Consider the following 25563-nt stretch of genomic DNA (forward strand, 5'->3'; position numbering starts at 1 on the left):
CCTCAAAACCACCGCTCAGCGGCTTCCTACCCTCAAGGTGCTTAAGTTGCCACCAGTAATCACATGCAAAGCCACCCAAATATTGATGCCTCCCCAGAGCTAACAAGGGAATTCTCCAGCTTCTCACATTAGGAGCTCCCCACCAGCTGACCCATGGGGCCCAGTCATACAGGCATGGTCAGAGTACACCTCACCAACACAGAACACCGGGGTATTGATGCTCCCATCCATCCCTTTGCCTAGTAGTCAGGGGGTAGGAGATCTAAGTTCAAATCCCTTCCCTGCCTGATTTGGAGCAGAGACTTGAGTGCAGGTCTCCTACATCCCAAGTGAGCATCCTAAGCACCCGGCTTTACTGCAGTGGGTGTCAATTTTGCTGGTCCACTTTGTATAAAATAAATATTTATTGGGCCAAAGAGCAAGAATGACTCTACAGCGCAATGATTAGGGTAGGAGAGGAGAGAGTCAGGTTCAAGTCCCTGCTCCAATTAATATGCAATTATTTATGCAAAGTGGGACAGCACCACCAGGAGAGGTTGAGAGAGGCCTACCCCAGAACAGCCAATAGCCTGCTGCTGATTAAGGCGTCCAGCTGGGATGCGAGCTCAAGTCCCCGCTCCAAATCAAGCTCATCCTGACAAACACTCTGAGGAGGAGAATTGAGGTAAAGGATGACGACCCCTCCATTCCACAGCCCACTCCCTCCCAAGAAGCCTGGGGGAGAGGGGGTTTGCAGCATGCCTGAGAGCTTAACAAATCCAAGGTAGGGGATGAATCTCCTAATTGAGAGATTCTGAGAGCCTGCCCAGAGCTCCTACCTTCTCCTGGGGAGGAGGCTGATCTCTGCTATGTCGGTAGGGCCCAGTGGAGGGACAGTCTCTCAGGGAACCAGGTTCCAGACCTCAGGACTTTATGGGTTAATACACACACACTTTGAATTCCATCCAGAAGCCAGGCCGGATCCCAGAATGCCAATATCAAGTTCTCCTGTCATGGAACTCCATTTAACACAAGTTATCCAGAGAACCCAGGAGGACCCTGGAAATATGTGCAGGGAATGCTAAAAAACATCCTGATCACAGCACAAGCCTCTCTCGCCCTGCAGCGAAGGACACAAACTGCACAATGACCCTGCTCTGAAACACTGTCCGTTTCCGTTCCTTTATCATGCCACAGAACAATAGAAGCATGAGGGGTGCTGCTTAGAGGCAGGCTGCTTGCGTATCTAATGCCAGCACACTCTGGCTAAGGTTTTCAGAGCCATCTATGGAGTTTGAAGATTCCTGCCTACAAGTTATCAGGCAGGAGACTAGAGAAAACAGGAAGTTAGTTGCGCAAATGTGCTACCAGCTGTGCCTTTTGAGAAGAACATTCCCTATTTTAACCATTATTATTATTAACCATTTTCCAACCTGCTCTTTTAAAAAGGGTCTGTTTCCCCACATCTACTGTATTTCAGTCTTAGACATACATCCCTGCTCTTCTCCTGTGCCTTTATTTGTAGCATTAGCATGTACTGAAACGTCATCCATCTGCTAGAGACTCTCATAGCAGTTAGTCTGTAGGACTCCCAGCTAAAGGGGCTCATCCTTAGCTCACATAGTGGTTTGCACAGGTTTTTACAGTGGAGTTACACTGGGTAACGACGACCAGAGTGAGGCCAGAGGACAGCAGACCTGGGAGCGTGCTTCATTTTCAGTTGGTGCATGTAAAGTTTTCATCTTTGTTATTTTCCACAGCTTACACACAGAACTAGATAAAAACATAAGACTCTTGTAACATAGTGATGTTGTTTTGAATTCTTAGAAGCAACACAAGAACCCCAAAACAGAGAAAGACAAAGCAGGCTGCTCCCTAAAACAGAGAGGCACAATGTACCCCACCTTGCTTTTGGTGGTCTACCTGCAAGCTGACTGCTGCTTGGCCTAGATTGCACACTTCCCTACAGAGCATGTCAGGAGCAGGAAAACCCTGGAAAGTGATCGGTCACAATCGTTTCACTACACCACAAGCATCATAAAATATTCGAGTCTTCATCTGCCTTTCAGGAGATAGAGTTGCTCAGAAGATCCCAGGCAAGCAGAGCAAAAAGGTAAAGTAACAAAGAACAGATAACGGTGTTTGTGGAGTACGTGCTTGAAATACCAGGAGAGATTTGTAAATATTTGGATGCACCCTCCAGGGCACATTTTTGCCAAGTGTTTTATTCTCAGGGAGGCGGAGCCTCTGCCTGGTGGCCGTGGAGGGCTGCTTGGCAGCAGAACCACTGCAGTAACCCTCAGCGAGGAGGAAAGATTCGGAGAGGTGCAGAGAGGCAGGTCATGGGGCAGTGACAGCCTCAGGGTGCAGACAGTTCGTTTGCCCCCACCCCAACATGGCTGGCCTGACCCCTGAACTCCAGGCTGCCGACTGGAGCTGAACCCACCCCGGCTTCAGGAAAGTGAGGCAGGGCCTTGGGGCGGAGCATGGGCAGGGCCACAGCCTGAGTGGAGGCCTGAAATACCCTTTGGGGAGCAGATCTGCTGGTTCCCTGGATCTCCTGCCCAGCTACTCTGGCTGGGTCCTGGCATGAAGATTTAGCCTGATCTCAGTTGTGAGCCTTCCCCTCCCCTCACTGATATTTCTGCATCTTTTCTTTTTATCAGGAGTAAAAGTGGATGGTGGCTCCTTTGGACTGAAAGGCAAGGAAGTGCAAGTAATCCAGAGCTTGTTTACACAGCCCCATAGTGAGGACTGCGTGGGTGTGATTTGCAGTGCGCACTGAAGCGTTGCACTTTAACCACAGACCTTGCTAGCCTGAGCTAAAAAGTGCTCAGTTTACAACAACAATCCTATCAGAAACAGGACCATGTTAACGTGAACTAGGGCTGGTCCACACTAAGAAGCGGGGTCGAACTAGGGTACGCAAATTCAGCTACGTGAATAGCGTAGCTGAATTCAAAGTACCCTAGTTCGAACTACTCACCCATCCAGACGCCGCGGAATCAAAGTCCACGGCTCCAAGGTCGACTCCGCCACCGCCGTTTGCAGTGGTGGAGTACCGGAGTCGACCGCGGCGCTTCCAGAGTTCGAACTATCGCGTCCAGATTAGACGCGATAGTTCGAACTCCGAGAAGTCGAACTCACCGCGTCGACCCGGCTGGTAAGTGCAGACTAGCCCCTAGATACCTTTGAGTCTGAGCTAGCAGCGTCTACATGGTGCAGTTATACAGCAACACTTTGGTGCGCACTACAAATCACACCCATGTAGTCCTCACTACAGAGCCGTGTAGACAAACCCGTGTCTTGATTTGAAGACTTCAAGCAATAGAGAATCACCACTTCACTTGGTAGGTTCTTCCATTGGTTAATCACCCTCACTGTAAAAGTTTGTGCCTTGTTTCTAATTTGAATTTGTCAGGCTGAAATTTCCAGCCATTTGTTTTTGTTATGCCTGTCTACAGTACTAAGGGTTCTTCAGGAGCATACACAATCTACCTGAAAGGTCAGGCCTTTGGGGCAATTTGATTTGTAACCAGTCATTAATGTTGTTTTAATCCAGGTGATTCCTTTAGTAACTTAAAGAACACATTGCTTTCAGCCATAGGCCACAACCATGATAAACAGTCATGCAACTGGGTCTATAAGGGAGCCTGGTGGTACAATTCTTGTCATTTCACCAGCCTGAACAGGAAGTACTGCCTGAAAGCCGATGAGAGCAATGCAGATGCTGGAAGACAGGCAAAGGGTACATATATTCTTACCAGCTGTCAGAGATGAAATGTACGCCTGCTTAGATGAGTAAGATGATGAATGTTCCCTACAGCACAGTCCATCTCCTATCATGCTACTGGGACCAGTTAATCTTTTTTTTTTTTTGTGAAAAGTGCTAGGGTCTGAGAGTGGCAAGTATCTATATGATAGGGCCACTGCTTGTCCCTGGATATCTTCCTGCCTACCTCACATCCTCTTGATACTAAGTGTGATCACTTGCTGTGCCCACAGCTCAGTGAGCCTTAGCATGTAGAAGAGAGGTGATAGAGTATCACAATACATAGCTTTGATGGCAAGCCAAACTTTGTATTCTACATGCCAAGCAATGAGCCTATGAACAGGGAGTAAGAACAGAGACCTCTTGGCCTGGATCACCAGATGAGAAGGCTCAGCACAAGACACGTTACAGAGACAGACCTAATAGAATCAGTGATTTTTAGAAAATGCCAGATAGGCCCTGATTCAGCAAATCTGGACTGTGTCATTCCTGCCTAGTTTGGTAAAATACTCCTTTGCTACTACTAAGGATTCTCCAACAGCAGCATTTGCTTAGATCTCTCTTTTGACAGGTTGATTGAATCCCACAAGTCAATCACACCCCTCTGACCATAGCAATAGAGGAGGGTCCTTGTCTTCTTGACTTTCCACAATTGTTATTCAGCTTTAAAATCTCTGCCCCTGGTTTGAGGGCCTCACAAACACTCCAGCAAGCAAATATCAAGCCACAGCCCCCTACACAACAATGTAGGAAAATGCCCATAGCCAGTGAAGGGAGGCCAAGTCAGTAAGCCAACCTTGGCTTGGTGGGAGCTGTTTCAGACCATGCTGAATATTCCCAGCTATAACCAGGCCCTTGCTAACCCTTCCAAAAAACCTCAAGATGGTCCTTATCATTCATACACAGCTAATGTGTTTGCAGCAAGGCAGGGCATCTCCCCAGCTTGCTAAGGCCTCCCTGCCACACCCATGGTCTCTTTAAAACAGATCCACAATCTTAAACAAACAAAACACAGGCCTTCAACTGACCCTTTACATTTCAGGCATTCTCACTGCCTTACCTGCCAGGGGACTGTAGCAGCCCTGCCTCCTGCAATTTCCTGACACACTCTCTCTCAGGCACCTCTCATTCATTTGTGCTCTCTTTGGCCCTTTATAGCCCCAGGTGCAGCCCTTAATTGGGGCAAGTGGGAACACCTGTTTTGGCCCAGGGGCCCTGCACCTACTTCAGTTACAAGGGCCAGCCACCCTGTGGCAGTTCGTTCCCGCAGGAAGGAAGGAAGGAAAATAACTCATTTGGCAGGGTGGGGAAAGCTCTGGAAAGAGGTGTAGACGGTTAAAGTTTTCAAAAGCAGCTAGGGTATTTTGTCAAATGGCTATTGTGAGGCTAGATTTCCTATGGGCTGATTCAATTCAATAGAGAAGGCTTCTACAGGGGCTGGATCAGGACTCTGCTCTGTTTTGGAAGCCTAAACCAGCAAGGAAGTTAGGGTATGTCTACACTGCAAAAAAAAAAAAAAAGCCTTACAATAGGTTCCCTCTCTATCCTTGAAGGAAGGGGCAGGATTTGCAGAGGCAAAGATGTAGAATATCAGGGTTGGAAGGGACCTTAGGAGGTCATCTAGTCCAACCCAGAGCAGGGCCAATCCCCAGACAGATTTTTGCCCCAGGTCCCTAAATGGCCCCCCTCAAGGATTGAGCTCACAACCCTCAGTTTAGTAGGCCAAGGCTCAAACTACTGATCTATCCAAACACTCAGATCAGAGGAAGATGTTCAATAATACTTACCCTTCCTTTAAGAGATACAGGCAACTCTGAACTCAGCAACTGGAATGATAGGTGACAATGTCTGCAAACTCCTTTAATGTCCATTTGTTCCACCTATACTCACACTGAATGAATGTGAGGAGTGACACTACCTGAGGTTAAAAGATTTTTCAGAGATCTTAGGCACCTCAACTTCCCTTGAAGTCAGTGGTATCCAGAGGTACTTAAAACCTTTGAAAAAATCAGACCCTAGATTCTCTCTTTCTAGCTGGGGAAAGGTGCTTCTACGGCATTTGCTAATGGGCAGGTGAAATTTTAGGGATGGAAATGGGACTGCTAAAGGAATCCGTACAGAGTAGCTGAAAGATTGCCCATACTCAGGTGCTCAAATCCATCAGAAAGAAAAACAAAGATTGTGCAAATAGTTTCTGGGACATGCTGACTTTTTCATTTCCACCAGGAAATAATGAACTGCACCTCCATCACAGATATTTGGAAAACAAATACTTTGTCAATTACCAGTCATTCAGATACATGCTGATTCTTTGAGGCTGTCTTAGTGGTGATACAGGGAGGTTCTCATCATATTCTGCCTCTTTCATAAAAAAAGAAAAAAATCCAAAGCAAAGAAACATGTACAACATCCTGTGGCAGAAGCAAAATCTATTTCTCCTCATTTGCAACAACTACATTTAATTTGTTAGGGAAAATGCGCAGTTAAACTGTGAAATCGGTTTGAATTACAACATCTAGAAACTGAGCCCCATACGCTATATTGCAAAATCCCACCTGAACCCCTGAGGGGTTAAATGCTTGTATCTTTTGCTTTGATAGCTTGTCTCCAAATCTCACTGGATTGTTTTCACTAGGGACATTTCAAAAGCATTTTCAGGATTTCTGAACCTAGTCTGAAATTCCACCTGGTTGCTACTAAATGTTTGGGGCCAGATTCTTAGCTGGTGTATATCAACATAGCTCCATTGATCTCCACCAGTTTACTGATGTATTGTTACTTTATGAGCTCTGGAGAAGGTGAGATAGGATACAAAATTAACACCTGCTCTGGGCTAGAGCCTCAGGTTCACCCACTATAACAGACATTGTATTGATACAACATAACAATTCTCAGACGCACTGTCCCAGGAAGTGCAGAGTGTCCAAGGCTTAGTCTATTTATTGACATAAAAACATGGGCTAACTGTGTTACCTTGTCTACTGAGGAGTTACACAAGCACAGTTCCCCAGATTGCATCCCACTGGGGTAGACAAGGGTTATTTTCTAGGGCCATTGATTTGTTTTTAGTTTTGGTTTTTAATTGATTTGTTTTGTTTAATTAATTAATAGGAATTCTGTGACTCATCACAATGATCTCCAAATTTACAAGCATAACAACCGGTATCAACAAGTAAGAGGATGTAATTCTTTGTGCAGTGGTTTAAAAATGTAGCTCCGATCCATCTCTCTTCTGTGAAGGAAGCCCAAACCTCGCTTCCACCTTGCGCCGACTAACTACCCTTATTAAGATGTGATTTATGTGCCCGGCTCCCACTGAAATCCAATAACACTTTCTGGTGCTTTTGAAAACCCACCCTGAATGAACAATCCCACTGTCGAACTGACAATCCTGGAATTTAGGGAATTAAACTCTGATTCAGCAAATGTCAACGGGACAGAAGCATTTGAAGTGCTTTGTTGAAAGAAGTTAAATATGATCCGGAGAGGAGAGACGAAAGTTCGAGTTGGTACCAGGGAGCAAGAGTGGATCTGCTGCTGGAAGAGTCTACATTTCTCTGAGTCACCACGTTGGGGTCTCACATACCTGTCTCCTGGACATTCACAGGCACTACTGATAAATGGGCTGCATACCGAAAAGTGGGAATAATTCGATCTGGAGAAATTAGCCTCTGGCACTCTGAGAACTAACAAAATTTCCAAGACCATGGTATCTTAACGCAAACTTTTATTGAGAATTTTTAACATTTCAAACCCAAATTCCAAGGACCCACAGCAACAAATAAAGACTTTACTGAAACTGGAACCAAACTCACTGGAAACCCCTCCTAAACCTGGATTTCCAGAAACAGCACTCAACCCACTCTATAGTAAAAGGAAAAGAAACCTCCCAAACCCTATAATTCCAGGAAAAGTCCCAGCTGGTGATGGGTGAGCAGTGCCCTCTCCTATAAACAAGATCCCATTATTCCCATTTTCCTTTAGGCAGAGGTGGAAGACTCAGCACAGAGAGTTGAAGTGACTTGCTCATAAGAGCAAGTGCATTACGCTGGCTCGTGTCCTGATGCTCCATCAGTGGGGTTTGTGCCGTGTGTGGTTTCTCTGAGGGACGATGAGGGCTGAAGCTTTCCACGCCCTGGCCACACTCATAGGGTCTCTGTCCCATGTGCACTCTCTGGTGTTTAATGAGCACTGAGTTCCAGGTGAAGCTTTTAAAGCAGCAAGGGCATTCGTAGGGTCGCTCTCCCGAGTGGGTTCTCTGGTGTTTGATGAGGTCCGAGCTCTGGCTGAAGTTCTTCCCGCACTCGGTGCATTCGTAGGGCCGCTCGCCCGTGTGGACCCTCTGATGCTGGAGGAGGTGGGAGCTCTGGCTGAAGCTCCGGCCACACTCGGCGCAGACGTAGGGCCGCTCCCCCGTGTGGATGCGCTGGTGCTGCACGAGGTGGGAGCTCACACTGAAGTTCTTCCCGCACTCGGCGCAGACGTAGGGCCGCTCCCCCGTGTGGATCCGCTGGTGCCTAGTGAGGGCGGAGCTCACGCTGAAGCTCTTCCCGCACTCGGCGCAGGCGTAGGGTCTCTCGCCCGTGTGAGTTTTCTGGTGCCTAATGAGGGCGGAGCTCACGCTGAAGCTCTTGCCGCAGTCGGGGCATTCAAAGGGTCTCTCCCCCGTGTGGATCTTCCAGTGCTGGAGGAGGTGCGAGCGCTGGCGGAAGCTCTTCCCACAGGCTGCGCATTCGTAAGGTCTCTCCCCCGTGTGGATCCTCTGATGCTGAACGAGGTTTGAGCTCCCTCTGAAGCTCTTCCCGCACTCACTGCATATGGTCGGCTTATCGCCTGCGGGAGTCCTCTGGGCGATGACGTCGTCCCCTGCTGGAATAAGAAGAGAATCCAGACATGAGTCATTTCCTGCATAGGTGCTGACTCTGTGGGTGCTCCAGCTCGGGAGCACCCATGGAAAAAATTAGTAGGTGCTTAGCACCCACTGGCAGCCAGTTCCCCTTCCCCCAGTGCCTCCCACCCCCCAACAGCCCCATACGCTGAGCGGCTACTCCCCCTCCCTCCCAGTGGCTCCTGCCTGCCGCAATCAGCTGTTTCGCGGCATGCAGGTGGCGCTGGGGGGAGAGGGGAAGGAGTGGGGCGCACTCGGGGGACGGAACCAGGCTGGAAGAGGCAGGGCAGGGGCAGGAAGAGGTGGGGTCGGGGTGCGGCCTTGGGGGAAGGAGTGGGGTGGGGACTGGACCCGGGGCAGAATGGGGGTTGAGCAGCCCTGGGGAAAGGAGGAAACTGGTGCCTGTGATTTCCTGCAAGGGGAGGGCAGGAAGGAATCCTGTGAAAAGGGAATTGGACTTGCAAAAGCCATGTGTCCCTTTTGTTCCTACTGTTGCTACAAGTTACCCCGTCGTCTGACTGTTTCCTTGTGCTGCCCCCATCTGTCTGTATCCATCTGTTGCCTCTTGTCTGTTGTCAGCTCTTTTTGGTGTGTTTGCAGAGCACTCGGGGGTCTCGGCCCATGCCAGGGGCTCTTCGGTGCTATTGCAATCCCAGTTATCAGTCAGAACAAAAAGAGATGAGAAGGGGAGCGTCTGCCATCTCTTTACCAGTAACAGCAGCAGCAGACATGACACCGAACAGGCCGCCAGCAGCAGGCAGGGGTATGCACGTAGAGGAGCGAGGGGGCCTGGGAATCTTTGGTTGTTTTGCTCACAGGCCCATACAAAAACCCTTCAAGATATAACCGGGGAGCAGGAAACCCTATATTCCAATTTTAGGACATACTGCTAGAAGCCTATATCAGAAAACGGGTTGTTGTTGTTTTTAAATTCGTCTATTAAAAAGCAACTCCAACTGGCAATGTCTAGTGACAAGCAGGATTTGTTGCAATGAGACTGAAAATCAGGAATCGAATCCCCGAACTGTCCCCAGAAGACAGAGGGAAGGGGAACAATTCTGGTGCCACACCCCTCCTGACTCCACAGAAAGGATGGGTGAGGGGACAGACCCCTGCCAGATGTGAGTTGCGCTGGGCAGACGGCCCTGACTGACATCAGCCATGTGGGGATCACCCAGAGCAGCTACCACGGTGAAAGAGAGAAGAGGGAGATGAGAGGATATGAAAGTGCTGCTGGATTCCCAGATCTTTGTTCCACTGACAGCTCCTGAGGTGGTTTAACCTATTCCTCACCTGTTCGGGCGCCTCTCGGGATCTGCCTTCCCTGGGAGGTCTGGAGGTCTGGGACCCACGGCTCTTCCCCTCGTTCCATCTGGGAAATCACGTCAGGTTTGGGAATGGACGATCCTGCTCAGGGAGAAAGGAAATCAGCGTTTGTCAAATATTCCTCGACTGTTTGTTATGAAGAATGGCCCTGATTTAAACCCAGCTCCTCCTTCTGCTGGGAGGAGACGTTTCACCTGAATGGATGGGGGATGTTCCCTGAGGCCCTGGGGAAAGGCAGACAGTTTCTGGGAGATGTGTTGTGCCCCTTACAGCTGAGTCAGGGACCTGCACATAACTTAGGCAAAGAGAAACGAATAAGCCTGGTACTTGCTGCTCTCTCTACTGCCTCTCAGTGCATGGAACCAGCCCCAGGAGGCGAGGGGACACGGTGCGCCTCTGTAGGAGTGCCCACGTACAGGGGAATCGCACAGTTCTCTCCCCACGGAAAGCCCCGGACAGTGTTCTGTCTGTGAACATCCTTCCCTATGGGAGGAGACGGGGAGGTGGCAGACCCTCCCGCAGCTTGGCGTGTTGGCCAAGGTGGCAGCCATCACGTCTGCGGCTGTTCATGCATCCTGCACAGCCACCGGTGCCGTAACGAGGGCGAGGCGAGTGAGGCACTTGCCTCGGGCGCGCAAAGCGGAGGGGCGCCGGGGGGAAAAGAAACGTGATCAGCGGCACTTTGGCAGCAGCTCTACTGCCACTGCTTCTTCGGCAGCTCTTCGGCGGCAGGTCCCTGAGTGCCTCTCAGAGGGAAGGACCTGCCGCCGAATTGCCACCGCCGCTTCATTCGTTCTTCGGCGGCAATTCGGCAGCAGGTCCTTCCCTCCGGGAGGGACTCAGGGACCTGGCGCCAAATTGCCGCCAAAGATCCTGGAGCCAGCCCTTGCCTCAGGCGCAAAAATTCCTTGTTACGGCTCTGCAGCCACCCCTGTCTTCAAGAAGGGACTCTGTGCTGTGCTGTGTACTCAGCTTCTCTGCAGGGCAGGGAGCGTTGTGACCCGGAGCAAACCTGGCGCTGCCTCAAGAGGCTTTTGCAACTGTGTTACCGGGGGTGGGGGGTCCGGTGAAGGTGAGTTGGACAGAGAAGCCAGTGACTGGGGGGCGTCTCTCTCTGACTGTGTGCGACTGGTGCTGTATATGCTTGTCGGGGGACAGGGCGTGACTGTGGCGTGTGGGGTTAGATTGAGGGTGTGTGGCTGTGACTGGAGAGCTGTGATTTCAGAGCCCTGAGGGAGATGCTGGACCGAGGGGAGGCGGAGGGAAGGTGTGGAGATGACTGAAAAGAAGGGATTGTGGGAAGAGGGAGGAGACACAAGGGGAGAACAGAGGAAGAGAAGGCAAAGAGCACCGCAAAGGGCGGGAAAGGGGGATCCAGAGAGAGAAAGAAATAGGGAGACGAGATGTAGTGAAATACAAAGAAGAGCAGAACATAGGAATTGCCAGACTGGATCAGACTCAAGGTCCATGTAGTCCAGTGCCCAGTCACAGTCACCTGAACCGGCTGTTTCCGAGAAAGGAACAAGAAATTTTGCATTAGGCAAATGTGGGATAATCTGCTCCCCATGTTAGGTCTCACCTTCATCTCTAGAGATTAGCATGAGGGTTGCATAAGGCCAGACAAGACCACTGGGATCATCTAATCTGACCTCCTGGATAACACAGGCCATGCAACTTCCTTTATCATAAGGCACGTTTTACAGTCATTTAGTCATTCTCCTGGCTCTTCTCCAATTTATCCACATCCTTCTTGAATTAGGGATGCCACAACTAGACACAGTATTCCAGTAATGATCACACCAGTGCCAAACAGGGAAGTAATATAATCTCCCTGTGTTTACTTGATATTCCCATGTATACACCCTAGGACTGCATTAGGATTGCACCAAGAACTCTCGTTCTGCTGGTTATCCACCATGATCCCCAAGTCTTTCTCAGAGTCTCTCCTACCCAGTACAGAGTCTCCCCATCCTGTAAGTGGGACCTAAATTCCTTGTCCCTAGATGTATAATTTTACATTTGGCCTCATTAAAACAAATATTGTTCGCTTGCACCCAGCTTACCAAGGGATCCAGGTTGCTCTGCATCAATGACCTGCCCTCTTCGTTATTTACAACTTCCCCAATCTTTGTGTCCCCTGAAAATTTTATCAGCAATAGTTTTATGTTTTTATCTTATTATGCATATAAATGTCCCATCCAAAGCGCCTTAATGATTTACCCGCCTGATTGTGCATCATTTTGAATGTCACACCTTTTTCATGTTGTTAATGTCCCCTTGAGAGCAGGCTGGGGAAAGGGAAAGAAGGAAGAAAACCCCAAAGGGGAGAGAGTGGCCCATGTTTTAGACATGTTATGTAACAGAAAGGCCAGTGAGAATGTAACAATTAAATCCATGTGGATAATATTTGCATATAAGAGGGTGGGGAGGAATACCCACAAGGGTTCAATCCCTCCCCACCCCCACAAAGTGCTACTTGAAAGGTATTGTCTGGGGTCTCCCCCTGCCACTCCAGGCCTGGCTGGATCCCCAGACATCTACGGGTACGTCTACCCTGCACACTAATCCCAAGCTCTGACTCAGGGTTCAGCCCAAGCCCCACTTCCATCCACAAACACTGCTCCTTTTAGCCCCACAGGCCTGAGTCAATTGACCCAGGCTCTCAGACTCGGCACGGCAGGTTCTTCTTTGCAGTGTAGACGTGGTCTAAGGGGCCGGAGGCCTGAGCCGAAGCCTCCCCCAGCACTTCAGCGACCACAGAGCTTCAAATAAATGAGAAGAGCTGAATCCTTACGCAGTGAGACCAGAGTCTGGTAATTCTCCTGCATGACGTCCCTGTAGAGGGCCCTCTGCGTTTCGTCCAAAAGGCCCCATTGCTCCCGAGAGAAATACACAGCCACATCCTCAAATGTCACTGGGACCTGAAATCACAAGCGTTGCCCACTCAGCACCTCTGGTTCATCCCACCGCTCAAGCCATGTGCCCCAGTCTCCCGTGGCATGGCAAGGCAATAGCTCACCTAGAGTATGGTTAGACTCACCTGACACCACCTTCTCACGGGACCCCTCAATTCAGGCCTGCTTTCCCCCAGGTGTAAGCCCACCCCGCACTCACATACCCAGCCTCAGACGTCACTGAACTCCCAAATGCCAGCGCTGGGAAGCCCAGAGGCAGAATGTCTTTGTGGCTGTCTCCTGAGCTCCGGGAACTTTTCCATTAATTTGCCCCCATCTTGGTATTTGTGGCGCCACGTCTGGGTCTTGGCAATACTGGGAGATTCAATCAGAAACATCTTAATGATGCTCTATTATTCACCCATCCTCCCAGAAACAATTCCCAGCAGCCCTTGCCCAGCACAGAGAGGAAAGCGCTGGGATTTGATCCATATGCTGCAGCTCAGGAATTTCTCCCTTCCCCTAATCATCTCCTTGATCCGACAAGTCAGCCCCTCCTGGCAGGCTCCACTCTCTCCCCTCCTCCACCTTCCTGTGTATTTACTCCTCTCCCTGCATAACAAGCCCCCCAGCCCCATGAAAATGCCTTACCTGAGCTGGCTCCAGTGCAGCCATTTCTCTTTTCTGTCCCCCCTGAAACGATCAAAAGGAGGGTGTTATTCCTCAGCTTGTCAGGGCACTGAGGGCAAATGGGGAGAGATGAGGCCGGGCTCCCGACCATTTTAAAGCCCAGTCCTCTCTATAGTCTTTGTCTGCATGCAAATTTGCAGGCTGTGTGGTGCTGGTAAAATGCTTGATAGTGCAGATCTGGCGCCTTTCACCCGGGCTAAGAACCCCAAAATATTTTAAACCCTCCCTTTACCAGCCCTGAAAAGGCAGAATAAAAAGAAGCTGGTTTGGTGATGTTCCCCTGCCTGTCCCATCAGCATGTTTACTAGACAGAAGCAGAAAACTGACTTGGAGGGAGCATTTCTCATTTCTCCTCCTCTGTCCACCTCCTGTGGCTGGGAGCCTGGGTTATTGTTCCATTCCTGGCAGCGCTGGTCTCAGCCCTGCACCAGCTCCAGCGCGTGCTAACAGAACTGAGATGCTGTGTGTGTCAGAGCAGGGGCACACAGGGGGCTGAGAGGGGTCCCCTTGCTGCCCATCACCAGTCAGTGCTTGAGTTCTCTCTCTCAGTTACCTGCAGCGTCCTGTGTCTCCCTAGGCCTGGTTAGAGCCAGAGACAGGCCCCCACCTTGGCTAGGGTCTCTCCCTGGGCTGAGGCAGCAGAGCAGCTCAGGCAGGCCTCTGGGCACAGCAGAGGCTGTTGCAATTGCAAATTACAGGCAGGCAGCAGCAGCCGCTACATCTCAGGAAGCTCAACCCCTGGTATCCAAAGCACAGGAACTAGCAAGAGGAGAGACAGGCCCAGCTTCTCCTGCCACAATAACCATCACCCTCTAGCGGTCATCAGTACAGAAACCTGGACACAGCCTCCCCCACGGAGCAGTCCAGGATCCTTTCCTCGTTGTTTACCTAATAGAAGATCAGAGGGGAAATAACACCATGTGACAGGCATAGCTCTGTCCTCCAGGGCTGGGCAGCCTCACCCGGACCAGGTTCCTATCAGCCCAGTGTCCCTTTTAGTTTAGGATCCCCCTGGAAAAGTGCTGGATCTCCAGGCCAAATCCCCTCCTCACTTCGGTCAGAGGCTGCTATGTCTGAGGAGCAGAGAGAGAGAGAGAGAGTGTGTGTGTATAAAACAATCGGTGGGGATTCCTGTCAATATCTCTCCTAGGGTGACCAGATGTCCCGATTTTATAGGGACAGTCCTGATTTTGGGGTCTTTTTCTTATATAGGCTCCTATTACCTCCATCCCCTGTGCCAATTTTTCACATGTGTTGTCTGGTTACCCTAATCTCTCCTGTTGAGCTCTTCCTGGTGGTTCTGAACTGACCCTCTCTCTGTCTCCCACACAGTCTCTGTTCTCTATAACTAGGCTTAGAAGGATTCGATTTTTATCTGTAAATGTCAATAACTGAGAGACACGGGGGGGGGTGAGGTAAGATCTTTCATTGGACCAACTTCTGTTGGTGAAAGACACCAGCTTTGGAGCGCCACAGTCCTGAAGAAAAGCTTGTCTGGCTCATATCCTGGGGTCAGCACAGCTACAACACCGCAAGCATCAATAAACGTCGATTTCACTGGACACACGCAAATGGACGCGAAAGTATTTCCGTCAATAATCAAAATGTAGAGACAGGCAAAGTAAGAAAACTGCTGCTTGGGGACTTATTTGAGTTTGGTTTAAGGATATTGACTTCGTGTATCTTGACACGTGATGTTGACGGTTTGTGTTTCAGTGGTTACAAAGCTTTAACTTTATGAATGTCCGTGTCTGCTGTCATTAAACAATTCTTGTCTGGTCCCCGCCATGTCTAATTTCCCTACAACGTCGAAAGTGTAGCTGGATAAAAATCAAAGACGGTGCTTAAAAATAAAAATCAATATTATCCATTAAAATTGTAAAAAAAAATTGAATTCTGCCAAGCTTCTCTCAGCCTCCCCGATCCCAGGTATATCCTGCAGCAGTTCCCCTCTCTGAATCACTCAGGCCCTCACTCCCATCTCCTGGGGGTCTGTGTAGAATTGTCTATAGCAGGGATTGGCAACCTTTCAGAAGTGCTGTGCCGAGTCTTCATTTATTCACTCTAATTTAAGGTTTTGCGTGCCAGTAATGTTTTTAGAAGGTCTCTTTCTATGTGTCTGTAATATATAACTAAACTATGGTTGTATGTAAAATAAATAAGATTTTTAAAATGTTTAAGAAGCTTCATTTAAAATTCAATTAAAATGCAGAGCTCCCAGGACCAGTGGCCAGGACCCGGGCAGCGTGAGTGCCACTGAAAATCAGCTCACGCACTGAAGGCAGCACACGTGCCATAGGTTGCCTACCCCTGGTCTGTAGCCTAGTTTCCAGGACTTTATCTAATTTTACGTAGATTTTCAATGTCCCTAGTGATGGAAGCACTAGTGATGCCCTTTCTCTTGAGGGGGAGACTATTTCACATGGCCAAAGTCTCCTCGTCATTAGGAATTGTTTTCTCGTAGCCTGCCACAAATTTCCACTGGAGAAGCAAATGATTTCTACTGAGTGGGACTGAATAAGGGGCAAATAAGACAATCTCTCTCCTGGAGCTGGAGAAAGGAGGTGGGGGGGAAGGAAACAGGGTAACAAGCTGCATTTAAAAAGGTTTTAATTAGGTTTTTTAAATTTAAACTAAATTTTAAAGTCCCCAAACATCTCCCCATCCCAAATTTCAAGAGCGACAACACCCTGACCCAGCAGCAAGAGGAAGAGTCCCCCCCCGAGAAGATAAACAAACAATGGCTAGTGCCTAACAATGGGAACTGAGCCCCATCTTCTAAACTAGGACATGAGAAGCCAAGAGAAAACACTATATAAAAATTAATGAATGTTCTAGAGAAGGTACGCTAGGAGCTTCTATTCATCCTTTCTCATAATACAAGAACATGGAGACATTCAAGGAAATTGACAGGTGGTCAGTTCAAAACTGACAAAAGGCAATACTTGTATAGAGAATGAACAATTAGCCTGTGGAACTCATTGCCACAACATGTTATAGGAGTTTTTAAAAAAAACAGAGAAGGAAGGCTGGCCAATGGCTAAGGCACTAGCCTAGGACTTGGAAGAGCTGGATTCAATTCCCAGTTCCCTGCTCTGCCACAAACATCTTGTGTGACCTGGGGAAGGTCATGGTCTCCCTGTGCCTCAGCTCCCCGCGTGTAAAATGGGAACAGTAGCACTTCCCTACCTCAAAGAGTATAAACGCTTTAAAGGTTGTGAGGTGCTCAGATACTGTGTTAGTGGGGGTGTAAAAATAGAAAGCGCCGCAGAATTTAAAGAAGGATTGTTCTGTGTGTAACAAGAATATCTTGTGATGTAATAACAAAATAATCACCCCTAAACCCAGGAGTCTTGGAAATGATACAAACCCTTCAGGGGATAAGAGGTGGCAAAATCTCAGCTCTTATACAGTTGAAGTGTGGCTACCGGAGTCCTCCACTCCCCTCTCCCCCATTCTCCGCTTACCAGACTGGAGTGGGGAGGGAGCTCAGGGCTTCTCCTTCAACAGGAGCAGGGCAGGAGCCCTGAGACCCCCTGCCCCTCAGGGCAGAAGTCCCTAGCCCCACCACCCTGCAGCAGGGAGAAGCCCTGAGCCCTGGCAGACACACCTGGCTCTCGAATGTCTGAAGATTATCATATGCAGCTCAGAGGGTCAGTAAGTTTGGTCGCCCCTGGCATAAGCTAACCTCTGACTATTGGGAGTTAGGAGGAATTTCCCCTGGATTCTCCGCTCTGCCCTCTGGACAGAGACGCATGTTTCAGTAGCTATGAGCATGGCATATGCTGGGGGAATCAATAGGCAGACCATGGGCCAAATCCGGACTGCCAGTAGGGCTGTCAGGTGTCCAGTTTTCCACCAGAACACTTGGTCAAAAAGGGACCCTGGCGGCTCCAGTCACACTGCTGACCGGGCTGTTAAAAGTCTGGTTGATGGTGCAGCAGGGCTAAGGCAGGCTTCCTGCCTGCCCTGGCTCCACACGGTTCCTGGAAGCGGCAGCGTGTCCTGTGGCTCCTAGGCGCAGGGGTGACCGGGGCCTCTGCGTGCTGCCCCTGCCCCAAGCGCTGGCTCCGCAGCTCCCATTGGCCAGGAACCACAGTCAATGGGAGCTGCGGGGATGGCACCTGTGGGCACGGGCATCACACAGAGCCCCCTGGCTCCTCTGCCTAGAAGCCAGACATGCCGGCCACTTCTGGGAGCCGCAGAGAGCCGGAGCAGGCAGGGAGCCTGCCGTAGCCCTCTGTGCTGCCGACTGGGAGCCGCCTGAGGTGAGCATCACCCACCAAGGAGTCAGACATGCTGCTGCTTCCCGGGAGCTGCCTGAGGTCAGAGCCGCCTAGGAGCCAGCCTGCATCCCGAACCCCCTCCTACACCCCAACCCCCTGCCCCAGTCCTGAGCCCCCTCCCGCACCTAAACTCCCTCCTGGAGCCCACACCCCCTTCTGCCCCCCAACCCTCTGCCCCAGCTCTGAGACCCCCTCCTGCACCCCAAACCCCTCATCCCTGGCCCCACCCTAGAGCCCATATCCCCAGCCAGAGCCTGCACCCCCTCCTGCACCCCAAAACCCTCATCCTCTGCCCCAGCCCAGAGCCACCTCCCGTACCCTAACTCCCTACTGGAGCCTGCACCCACTCCCGCATCCCAATCCCCTGCCCCAGCCCCCTCCCGCACCCCAAACCCCTCACCCCTAGCCCAATCCCAGGGCCTGCACCCCCCACCGGAGCTCTCACCCCCCTCCCGCACCCCAACCTCTGCCCCAGCCCGGTGAAAGTGAGTGAGGGTGGGGAAGAATGAGCAAGGAAGGGGGGGGTGAAGTGAGTGGGGGCGGGGCCTTGGAGAAGGGGCAGGGCATGGGGCAGGGTTAGGGTGTTTAGTTCTGTGTGATTACGAAGTTGGTACCCTACCTGCCAGCCGCTTTCGAAATCTTTGTATTTACTTATTATCATTAGCTATTATTGTTGGGTTATTTTCTCTGGAGTCAGGCTCTTGACTATACCTCGACCAAGAAATCTGGACCTTGCCGACAAATAACTGATTACCCCTGGCATACGCGCAGTGTGAGCGGGCTCCGCTGAACTACTCAGAGTCTCCTCGCCACCTGTGAGCCGTGCAAAATTCACACGTGTTCCCCTAGCTGTTGCCACTAGAGGGTGGTGGCTGTTGAGAAAAGACAGGAGGCTGCTTCTCTTTCTGCCTCCGGATTGCCTGTCCTCGGGATTTTAAGGATGAGCTTCCCGGGTGAGAAGGTCCCTACCCAGCTCCCTTCTGTCCAAGAGCCCAGAGCAAGGAGCTGCTAATCTCCCATCTCCAAGGGGCCCTGGCCTGCTGAGAGACATGATTTAAAGTGCCACCGCAAACCCAAAATGGGCCTCGTCCCAGGCTCTAACTGCTGTCTTTGGGAAGCAAACAGATTCTACAGGCACCGTCTGAGCCAGGAGCTGCAGGTAATTGAGAGCGAAGGCAGGAAAGTAGCTGTAAATGCCTTTTCCTTCCCCTTACCCCACTGCTGATCCCTGTGTGCCTGAGCCCCAGATCCGCTCGCTGCACAGACCCACAGCAGCTGTTACTGGCCTAGCCTGGGCAGAGGGATCACACTAGAAAGGTAACAGCGATCAACCTCCCAGCTGGAGGGCGAGTGGCACTGGGAAAGGAGAGAGGAGACTGACAGGGGCAGAAGGAGAAAGAAGGGCTGAGATATGAGCTCCCAGATCTAGCAACTGCATCATCACTGGGCCAGTTTGCTTTCCTTATAACCAGCGGGGAAACAAAAATCAACGCCAGTTCCCTTCCTCTTCATAGCAAACGCGCTTGTGAGGGAATATGCTGCCCCAGGGAACAATGTCACCAGAGGGGCTCGTTTTATTCTGTCGTTGTACGGCGCTTTGGGCATGGAAGGTCAGTGTTTAATATTTCTACAGCCAGGATGAAATCCTGCCCCCGTGACTTCAAAAATTTCCCCCGATTTTTTTTTTCCCTGAAGCATCTGGCTTGGCCACTGTCCGGGAAGGAGGTCTGACCGGCTGCACCTTTGGTCTGACAAGTCCCAATTTTGCGTTCTTTGTGTCTGCCCCTTAGTAAGCTCTTTAGCTTCACCTCTGTGTTTTGCATCAGGCTGAGGACGTTGCCAGAACTTGATCAATAAAATAGGAGGGCAATTTCCCTGTCCTCAGAGCTTTCCGTGGGGACAGGATTGTAGGGTCTGGGCAGTCACTCAGGTGTATAGAATTCCTGTGTCCTCTCCACACCGGGCCTGGCCAAGGTCTCTCTGCAGGTGTGGAGATGAACACAGCTCTCAGCTGGAACAATTTGTCTAGCGGGAGTTCTGAGAGCCATTGTACCAAACTGTAAATCCTGTGTATGATGGAAACCACTTCAAGCCAGGGGGTGCGGCAGCCCCCCCCAGTTCCAGCACCCATGAATAAGCACCAGGCTTTGTACTTGATTTTTGCCTAAGTCATCAGGTGCCCTTCAGTGGGAGGTCTCCAACTTCCCTACAAGGGAGCACAATGCATCTGCCAGCAGAGAGGTGACGTTCCCAAACGGTCCGGTTGCAGAGCATACCGCCTCACTGTGTAGCACTGTAGTCAGCTTGCCTCAGGTGTCCCCCACTTGGTTCGCCAGTAAAGGGAGGTGTAGCCCGGAGTTCTGAAAGAATAGTGCCACTCTTAGGAACTTACAGTTCTTCTGGCCCTTCCAGCCTGGGTGCAGGGTCTCCACAAACCTCCGTCTAGGGGTGTGCTTGAATCCTCAGCCACCCCTTGCCCTGACTGTACCACAGGATCTCCCTAAAAGAGCTGTACCTTGGAATATGGTTGGCTGGCTCTGAGCTCCCACCACCCTCTTACAGGCTATGGCCCACCCACTAAGCACCCAGGCCTACCCAAATCTGAGCAGGGCTGGAGCAACTGCTGGAGCATCGCTCCAGTACCTGAACTGCACCCAGGCACCTCTGGCTTGTCATTTTCTGAGCAACCCCATGCTCCTGCCCAGCTCGGCAGGCGAAGCCCCGCATCTGGCAGGACCAGGAGGGGAGCAGGGAGAGCCCCACCTGCACACACACCATGTGATGCTGCAGCTGGCTGCTCCAGATCTGCAAGCAGCAAGAGCCAACAGCCAGACCCAGCCCCATGGGACAGAAGCTGCCTCTGCAGGGTGAGTGCAGGACAGGCTCAATCTCCAACCCTCCTCCCTTGGGGCCTCCCTTCCACACCGGGCTGGGACAGAGACTGAACAGTGACATACACACTGGAGAGTGGGGCCTGACACCCCAATGGGAATGGCTTCCTCCCACCCACCCAAGGGACTTGCCCTACCCATGCCCCTAGAGAACCCTTCCCCTCAGAGCTGGGAGCCTGGTCGCTTCCCCCCCCCCCCCCACACACACACAGATAGAGAGCCGCCCCCCAGGAAGCAGAGCCCTCCCAGCGCTGACTCCTGCTCCCTGTGCAGGTGTCAGGGCAGTTCCTCAGCCTCAAGGGAGACAAGCTGCATCTCAGCCACGTTCCACCCCCGAAGCGGTGCGTGCATCTGGGGTGGACACGTCCTTCAGCCAGTTTGGTTTCTCTTGCTTCTTCCCTAACTCAGCCCCAAGGGGTCGGGAGGGCTTAGACTTGGGCAACTCGCCCATGTCACAACGTCACCTCGAGCTGAGCTAGCGCGAGTCGGTCATTGCCTGCCCGTTCACCTTTCCACTCCTAGCTACGCCGCCGGCCTCCAAGAACGTTTTCCCCTCTGTTGAGATGAGATATACCCGCCGTCGGAAAGGAAGGATCATTTAAAAACCATGCTCCGTTTTTGTAACAAACGCTCTGCAAATGTGTGACAAACCCTGATCTCACCCACTTCCTTTCCCCTGAGCAGGACTGCCTGTTCCGAGACCTGCTGTGATCCCAGACAGAACAAGGAGAAGAGCTGCAGGTCCGATATGCAAGGCCGTGAGGCGATCGTGAGCAGTGCCCATGCAGGTGAGGAGTAAGCAGCTTGCCCAGTGAACGGAGAAGAATTGTGGAATTCCACCTAAGCAGTTGCAAGACCTCGCCATTCTGTCATCCCGCCTCCTTCACTGCAGTACCCATATCCTAGACATTCAGGGCTTCCCACCCGTCCAAACTGATATGAAACAGGGGTCCTTCCCCTTGCCCATCCTTTATCTGGGGCTCAGGTGGGATTTTGGGGCAGCATAAGTCCCCCTCCTGGCAAAGGGTTTTTGTGGAGTTAAGTTCTGGTGACTTTTAATATTCATGACAAGCCCCACTGCCTTTCCTACTCCTGAGGTTCTCTTTCTCCCCAGTGCAGGGAGCAAATCATGGCTGGATTCCCTTTTCATTCCAGCAGGTGATGGGATGCCGAGAAAGAATGAGGAGCAGAAGCCCCTGCATGAAGCCCCTGAGGTGGTGGAGCCTCCCGTGACTTTACCCACGAGATCCCAGAGCCCCGAGTGGGGAGGAGCCCGTGAGACTCGGTGCGGATCAGAAAAGCGGCGGAGGAACCCGCTGGCGCAGAGCCGGGGTAAATCTGCTCAGGTGGGCGATGGCCTCACCCACCAGGAGAGACCAAATACGTGCACGGACTGCGGGAAGAGCTTCAACAAGAGCTCGTCTCTGATTATCCATCAGAGAACCCACACAGGGGAGCGGCCCTATGCCTGCCCCGAGTGCGGGAAACGCTTCACCCAGAGCTCCACCTTCCTGCGGCACCAGCGGATCCACACTGGCGAGCGGCCCTACGACTGTGCCGAGTGCGGAAAGAGCTTCCGGGTGAGCTCCCACCTGGTCCGGCACCAGCGGATCCACACGGGGGAGCGGCCTTACGTGTGCACTGAATGCGGGCGGAGCTTCAGCGTCAGCTCCCACCTGGTGCAGCACCAGCGGACGCACACGGGCGAGCGGCCCTACCGCTGCGCCTGCGGGAAGAGCTTCAGCCTGAGCTCCCACCTCATGCAGCACTGGACCATCCACACGGGCGAGCGTCCCTACCAGTGTGCCCAATGTGGGCGGAGCTTCTCCATGAGCTCCGCCCTCATCAGGCACCAGAGACTCCATGCGGCGGACGCGCCCCGCCAGTGCGCCCAGTGCGGGAAAAGCTTCAGCCGCGGCTCGGAGCTGAGCGACCACCAGAAGATCCACACCGGGGAGCGGCAGCACGAGTGCGCCCAGTGCGGGAGGAGCTTCGGCGCAAGGTCCAATCTCCTCCAGCATCAGCGGACCCACGCGGGCGAGAGGCCCTACACCTGTGCCCACTGTGGGCGGAGCTTCAGCCGGAGCTCAAACCTTATTACACACCAGAGAATCCACACAGGCTGAGAGCCTGGCCCATGTGACAACCATGGGCCGACAGTTACAGGCCACATCCCAACCAAGACACGGTCATCTCCTCCTTTGGGGGCATGTGGAGCTCTTTCCCACTCATGTGCTGCTCTTGGGATGCGGTGGGGTGAGAAGACAATGAGGAGATGTTGTGGGAAGGGATCGTTTGGGATGCAAGGTGATGGGAACCAGGAAAGAAGGCAGAAGTGGGTGTTGTTGGTGAGTCATGATGGGTCACTTGCTGGAGGATTCTCTGCAGCTCGAGGTCTTCAAACCACGATTTGAGGACTTCAGTAACTCAGACATAGGTTAGGGGTTTGTTCCAGGAGTGGGTGGGTGAGATTCTGTGGCCTGCTTTGTGCAGGAGGTCAGACTAGATGATCATAATAGTCCCTTCTGACCTTAAAGTCTATGAGTCTATGAGTTTGAGTTGGGTGAGTGAATGGAGCAGGGTTCCCAGGTAACTCTAGGCCTGTTTGAGTATCAGTGAATTTACATACTTAGATTCTCTTTTTTTCTTTTTTATTAGCTGGCAAATCTTTTTTTCATTTGGGTTGCCTGGGGAATCCTGAGCCGTGCACGTCTTGGCCTTGGGCAGGGAGTGAGCTGGTCAAAGAAGGGTGTTCTGAGATGCCCTCCAATTAAGGAAAGTTTGGAGTGTTAAAAGGAGTGGACAAGTAAACACATCAGAGGCTAAATGCATGTGAAACCGGGTAATCTAAATGGCAGAGCTGGTTGAAAACCAACAAACTGATTTTCCGGGGCGGGGGGAGTCAAATCTAACACCAGGACCCCTGTATTGATGGTGGTGTTCATTTTCATACCAAAATCATTAAAAGCCGCCATTCTTCATTTAAATGAAACTGCCACCAAATGTCTACTCTGCTGCAACAGAGCACTGCAGAATCCAGAGCCTTTGCTGCAAGATTTAGGTTCAGCTGCTGCAGGGACTTGGATAGATGACATATCCATACAGGAGTTTGGCTGTACAGCAATGTCAAATTAAAATGGCCAAATTAAAGAAAAACCCTCCCATTTCTCTCTTGGGGTCACTGCTGCACGCAGTTAATCCCATGCAGACTGCATCCTAACATATACAGTCCCACTGACGTCAGCGTGACTGCAGACACTAGTAGGTACTAGGCTTGATAAGCATCGGCATGACTGGGCCTTTATTTGGTATGTTTCCCTTGTGCTTGTACAGAATGCATGTTCTCCATCCGGTTTTATGTGACAGTGTTTCCAAAAGTTGTTAATATATTTGACCATCGAAAACTCAACATAAATAAATTGTACTGCATAGTAGTGGTGATACATATCAAAGTGGGCGTGAAAGGTTGGGTGCTTCATATCCTGTGATTATAGCTGCTGCTCTGAAAATTGATGAAATTGGGACATTCCCATAACACGAATAAGGACATCTGTGAATGGTGCACCTTTTACCGAGCAGGAACTGAACCGACTGTATGCAGCACAATAAAGAAAAAGAAGCCCATGGCTCTGTGATGCTGCTGGTGTCTGGGCCTTCACTTTGCTCGCTAAAGAAAACAGCACGCTCTCTCCCCCAGGTTCTGCCGCACTCTGCCAAAGGAGTTAGCAGGGGTTTCCTGAGCCTGCTCCAGGGCTGGTATACCAAAGCTGAGTTAATCTCCACCCTGACCCTGTTTGGAACTAATTAGCGAGAAGGTAAAATAAGCAAAGAAACAGAATGGGATGAAAAGACACATTAGAAAGGGGAAGCAGGCTTTAAAATATGTAGATTGTAGGGATCGGGACCCTCTTTTTGGTCTGTGTCTGTCCAGTGCCCAGCACAACGGGCCCTGTCCGTGACTGGAGGTCCTTGGTGCAACTACCATACAAATAATAAAAGCTTGAAAAACACCTAAAGGCCAGATTTGTAAAAATATTTAGGTGCCTGAAGCTGCAGATACTTTTGAAAATTCCCACCAGGTGCCTAGGTGCCTAACCTCATTAGGTTCTTTAGAAAATCCCACTAGATGCCGATCTACATCCTTAGGCACCTGAATACCTTTGAAAATCTGGCCCTAGGTGTGGGGCTTAGGCCATTACCCACAGGTTCCAAACTATGGATAAGCCAGCAGCCTGGATCCGAAATGGCCTGGTGGTATCTGTCATTCTCCAGCACAGCCTGCATACTCAAGATGTCCAGAGAATGGAGACCCCCCCCCACCCTTTCCCCAGTCCACCCAGAGCCCAAGCAGCAGGCCCAAGAGTGTATTCTCCCCAAAGGCTGGGCAAACGAGGGAATATTTAGCAATTAGTGTCTCATCAGAGTGTGCAGGCACATGCTTTTCTCTTGCCAGGCTGCAGCTCTCACTCAAACAGAACCACCCCGTTTCCAGGTCAGTATCCTTTCCTTCGCAGCGTGTCACTAAAACGTTTGCTGATGAGCTAGTGGCAGTTTGAGTTTGGAATGAGATGATCCCGTCTCCTCCTTCTCTTGCCTTTCCAGCTCTATTGTCAGCCAGGGCTGAGGCTTCTGTGCGTTGTCAGACTGTTCATGGATCCATCTAATTCTGATCATTGATGGAGAGGTCAGAAAAAAAAACCACCTTTTCCCCTAATCTAGCCAAGATTTAGGGGGAAATTCATCCTGTGCAGAGAGCCAACACACCCTCCTCCCCACTTGCACCCATACAATGTGCACTGAAGCCCGGTGAGCATGCAGGTAAGCTCTCCAGTTGGAA

General features: G+C 51.1%; 2 protein-coding genes across 11 annotated transcripts; one reads left to right on the forward strand and one right to left on the reverse strand.

Moving 5' to 3' along the window:
- Positions 1-7461: 7461 nt before the first annotated feature.
- LOC123352302 (zinc finger protein 501-like) lies at positions 7462-14480 on the reverse strand. 2 transcript variants are annotated; one of them, XM_044992173.1, is made up of 5 exons: positions 14438-14480; positions 13511-13552; positions 12760-12886; positions 9933-10046; positions 7462-8620 (listed from the first exon to the last, which is right to left on the reverse strand). In XM_044992173.1, exons 2-5 carry the CDS (start codon positions 13532-13534, stop codon positions 7716-7718), a joined length of 1170 nt encoding a protein of 389 aa, XP_044848108.1. In that variant the 5' UTR covers positions 13535-13552; positions 14438-14480; the 3' UTR covers positions 7462-7715. The 2 variants fall into 2 exon arrangements, with proteins under 2 accessions (XP_044848108.1, XP_044848107.1); XM_044992172.1 differs by lacking the exon at positions 14438-14480 and adding an exon at positions 14103-14297.
- A 4338-nt stretch (positions 14481-18818) lies between these two features.
- LOC123352303 (zinc finger protein 436-like) lies at positions 18819-24361 on the forward strand. 9 transcript variants are annotated; one of them, XM_044992175.1, is made up of 4 exons: positions 19161-19445; positions 20541-20702; positions 21411-21514; positions 21885-24361. In XM_044992175.1, exons 2-4 carry the CDS (start codon positions 20617-20619, stop codon positions 22850-22852), a joined length of 1158 nt encoding a protein of 385 aa, XP_044848110.1. In that variant the 5' UTR covers positions 19161-19445; positions 20541-20616; the 3' UTR covers positions 22853-24361. The 9 variants fall into 9 exon arrangements, with proteins under 9 accessions (XP_044848111.1, XP_044848113.1, XP_044848115.1 ...); XM_044992174.1 differs by having other exon boundaries at positions 19162-19445; positions 21882-24361; XM_044992176.1 differs by lacking the exon at positions 20541-20702 and adding an exon at positions 18819-18994 and having other exon boundaries at positions 19350-19445; positions 21411-24361.
- The last annotated feature ends 1202 nt before the right edge of the window (positions 24362-25563 follow it).

This window comes from Mauremys mutica, chromosome 18, assembly GCF_020497125.1.
Source record: "Mauremys mutica isolate MM-2020 ecotype Southern chromosome 18, ASM2049712v1, whole genome shotgun sequence".
Taxonomy (NCBI): domain Eukaryota; kingdom Metazoa; phylum Chordata; order Testudines; family Geoemydidae; genus Mauremys; species Mauremys mutica.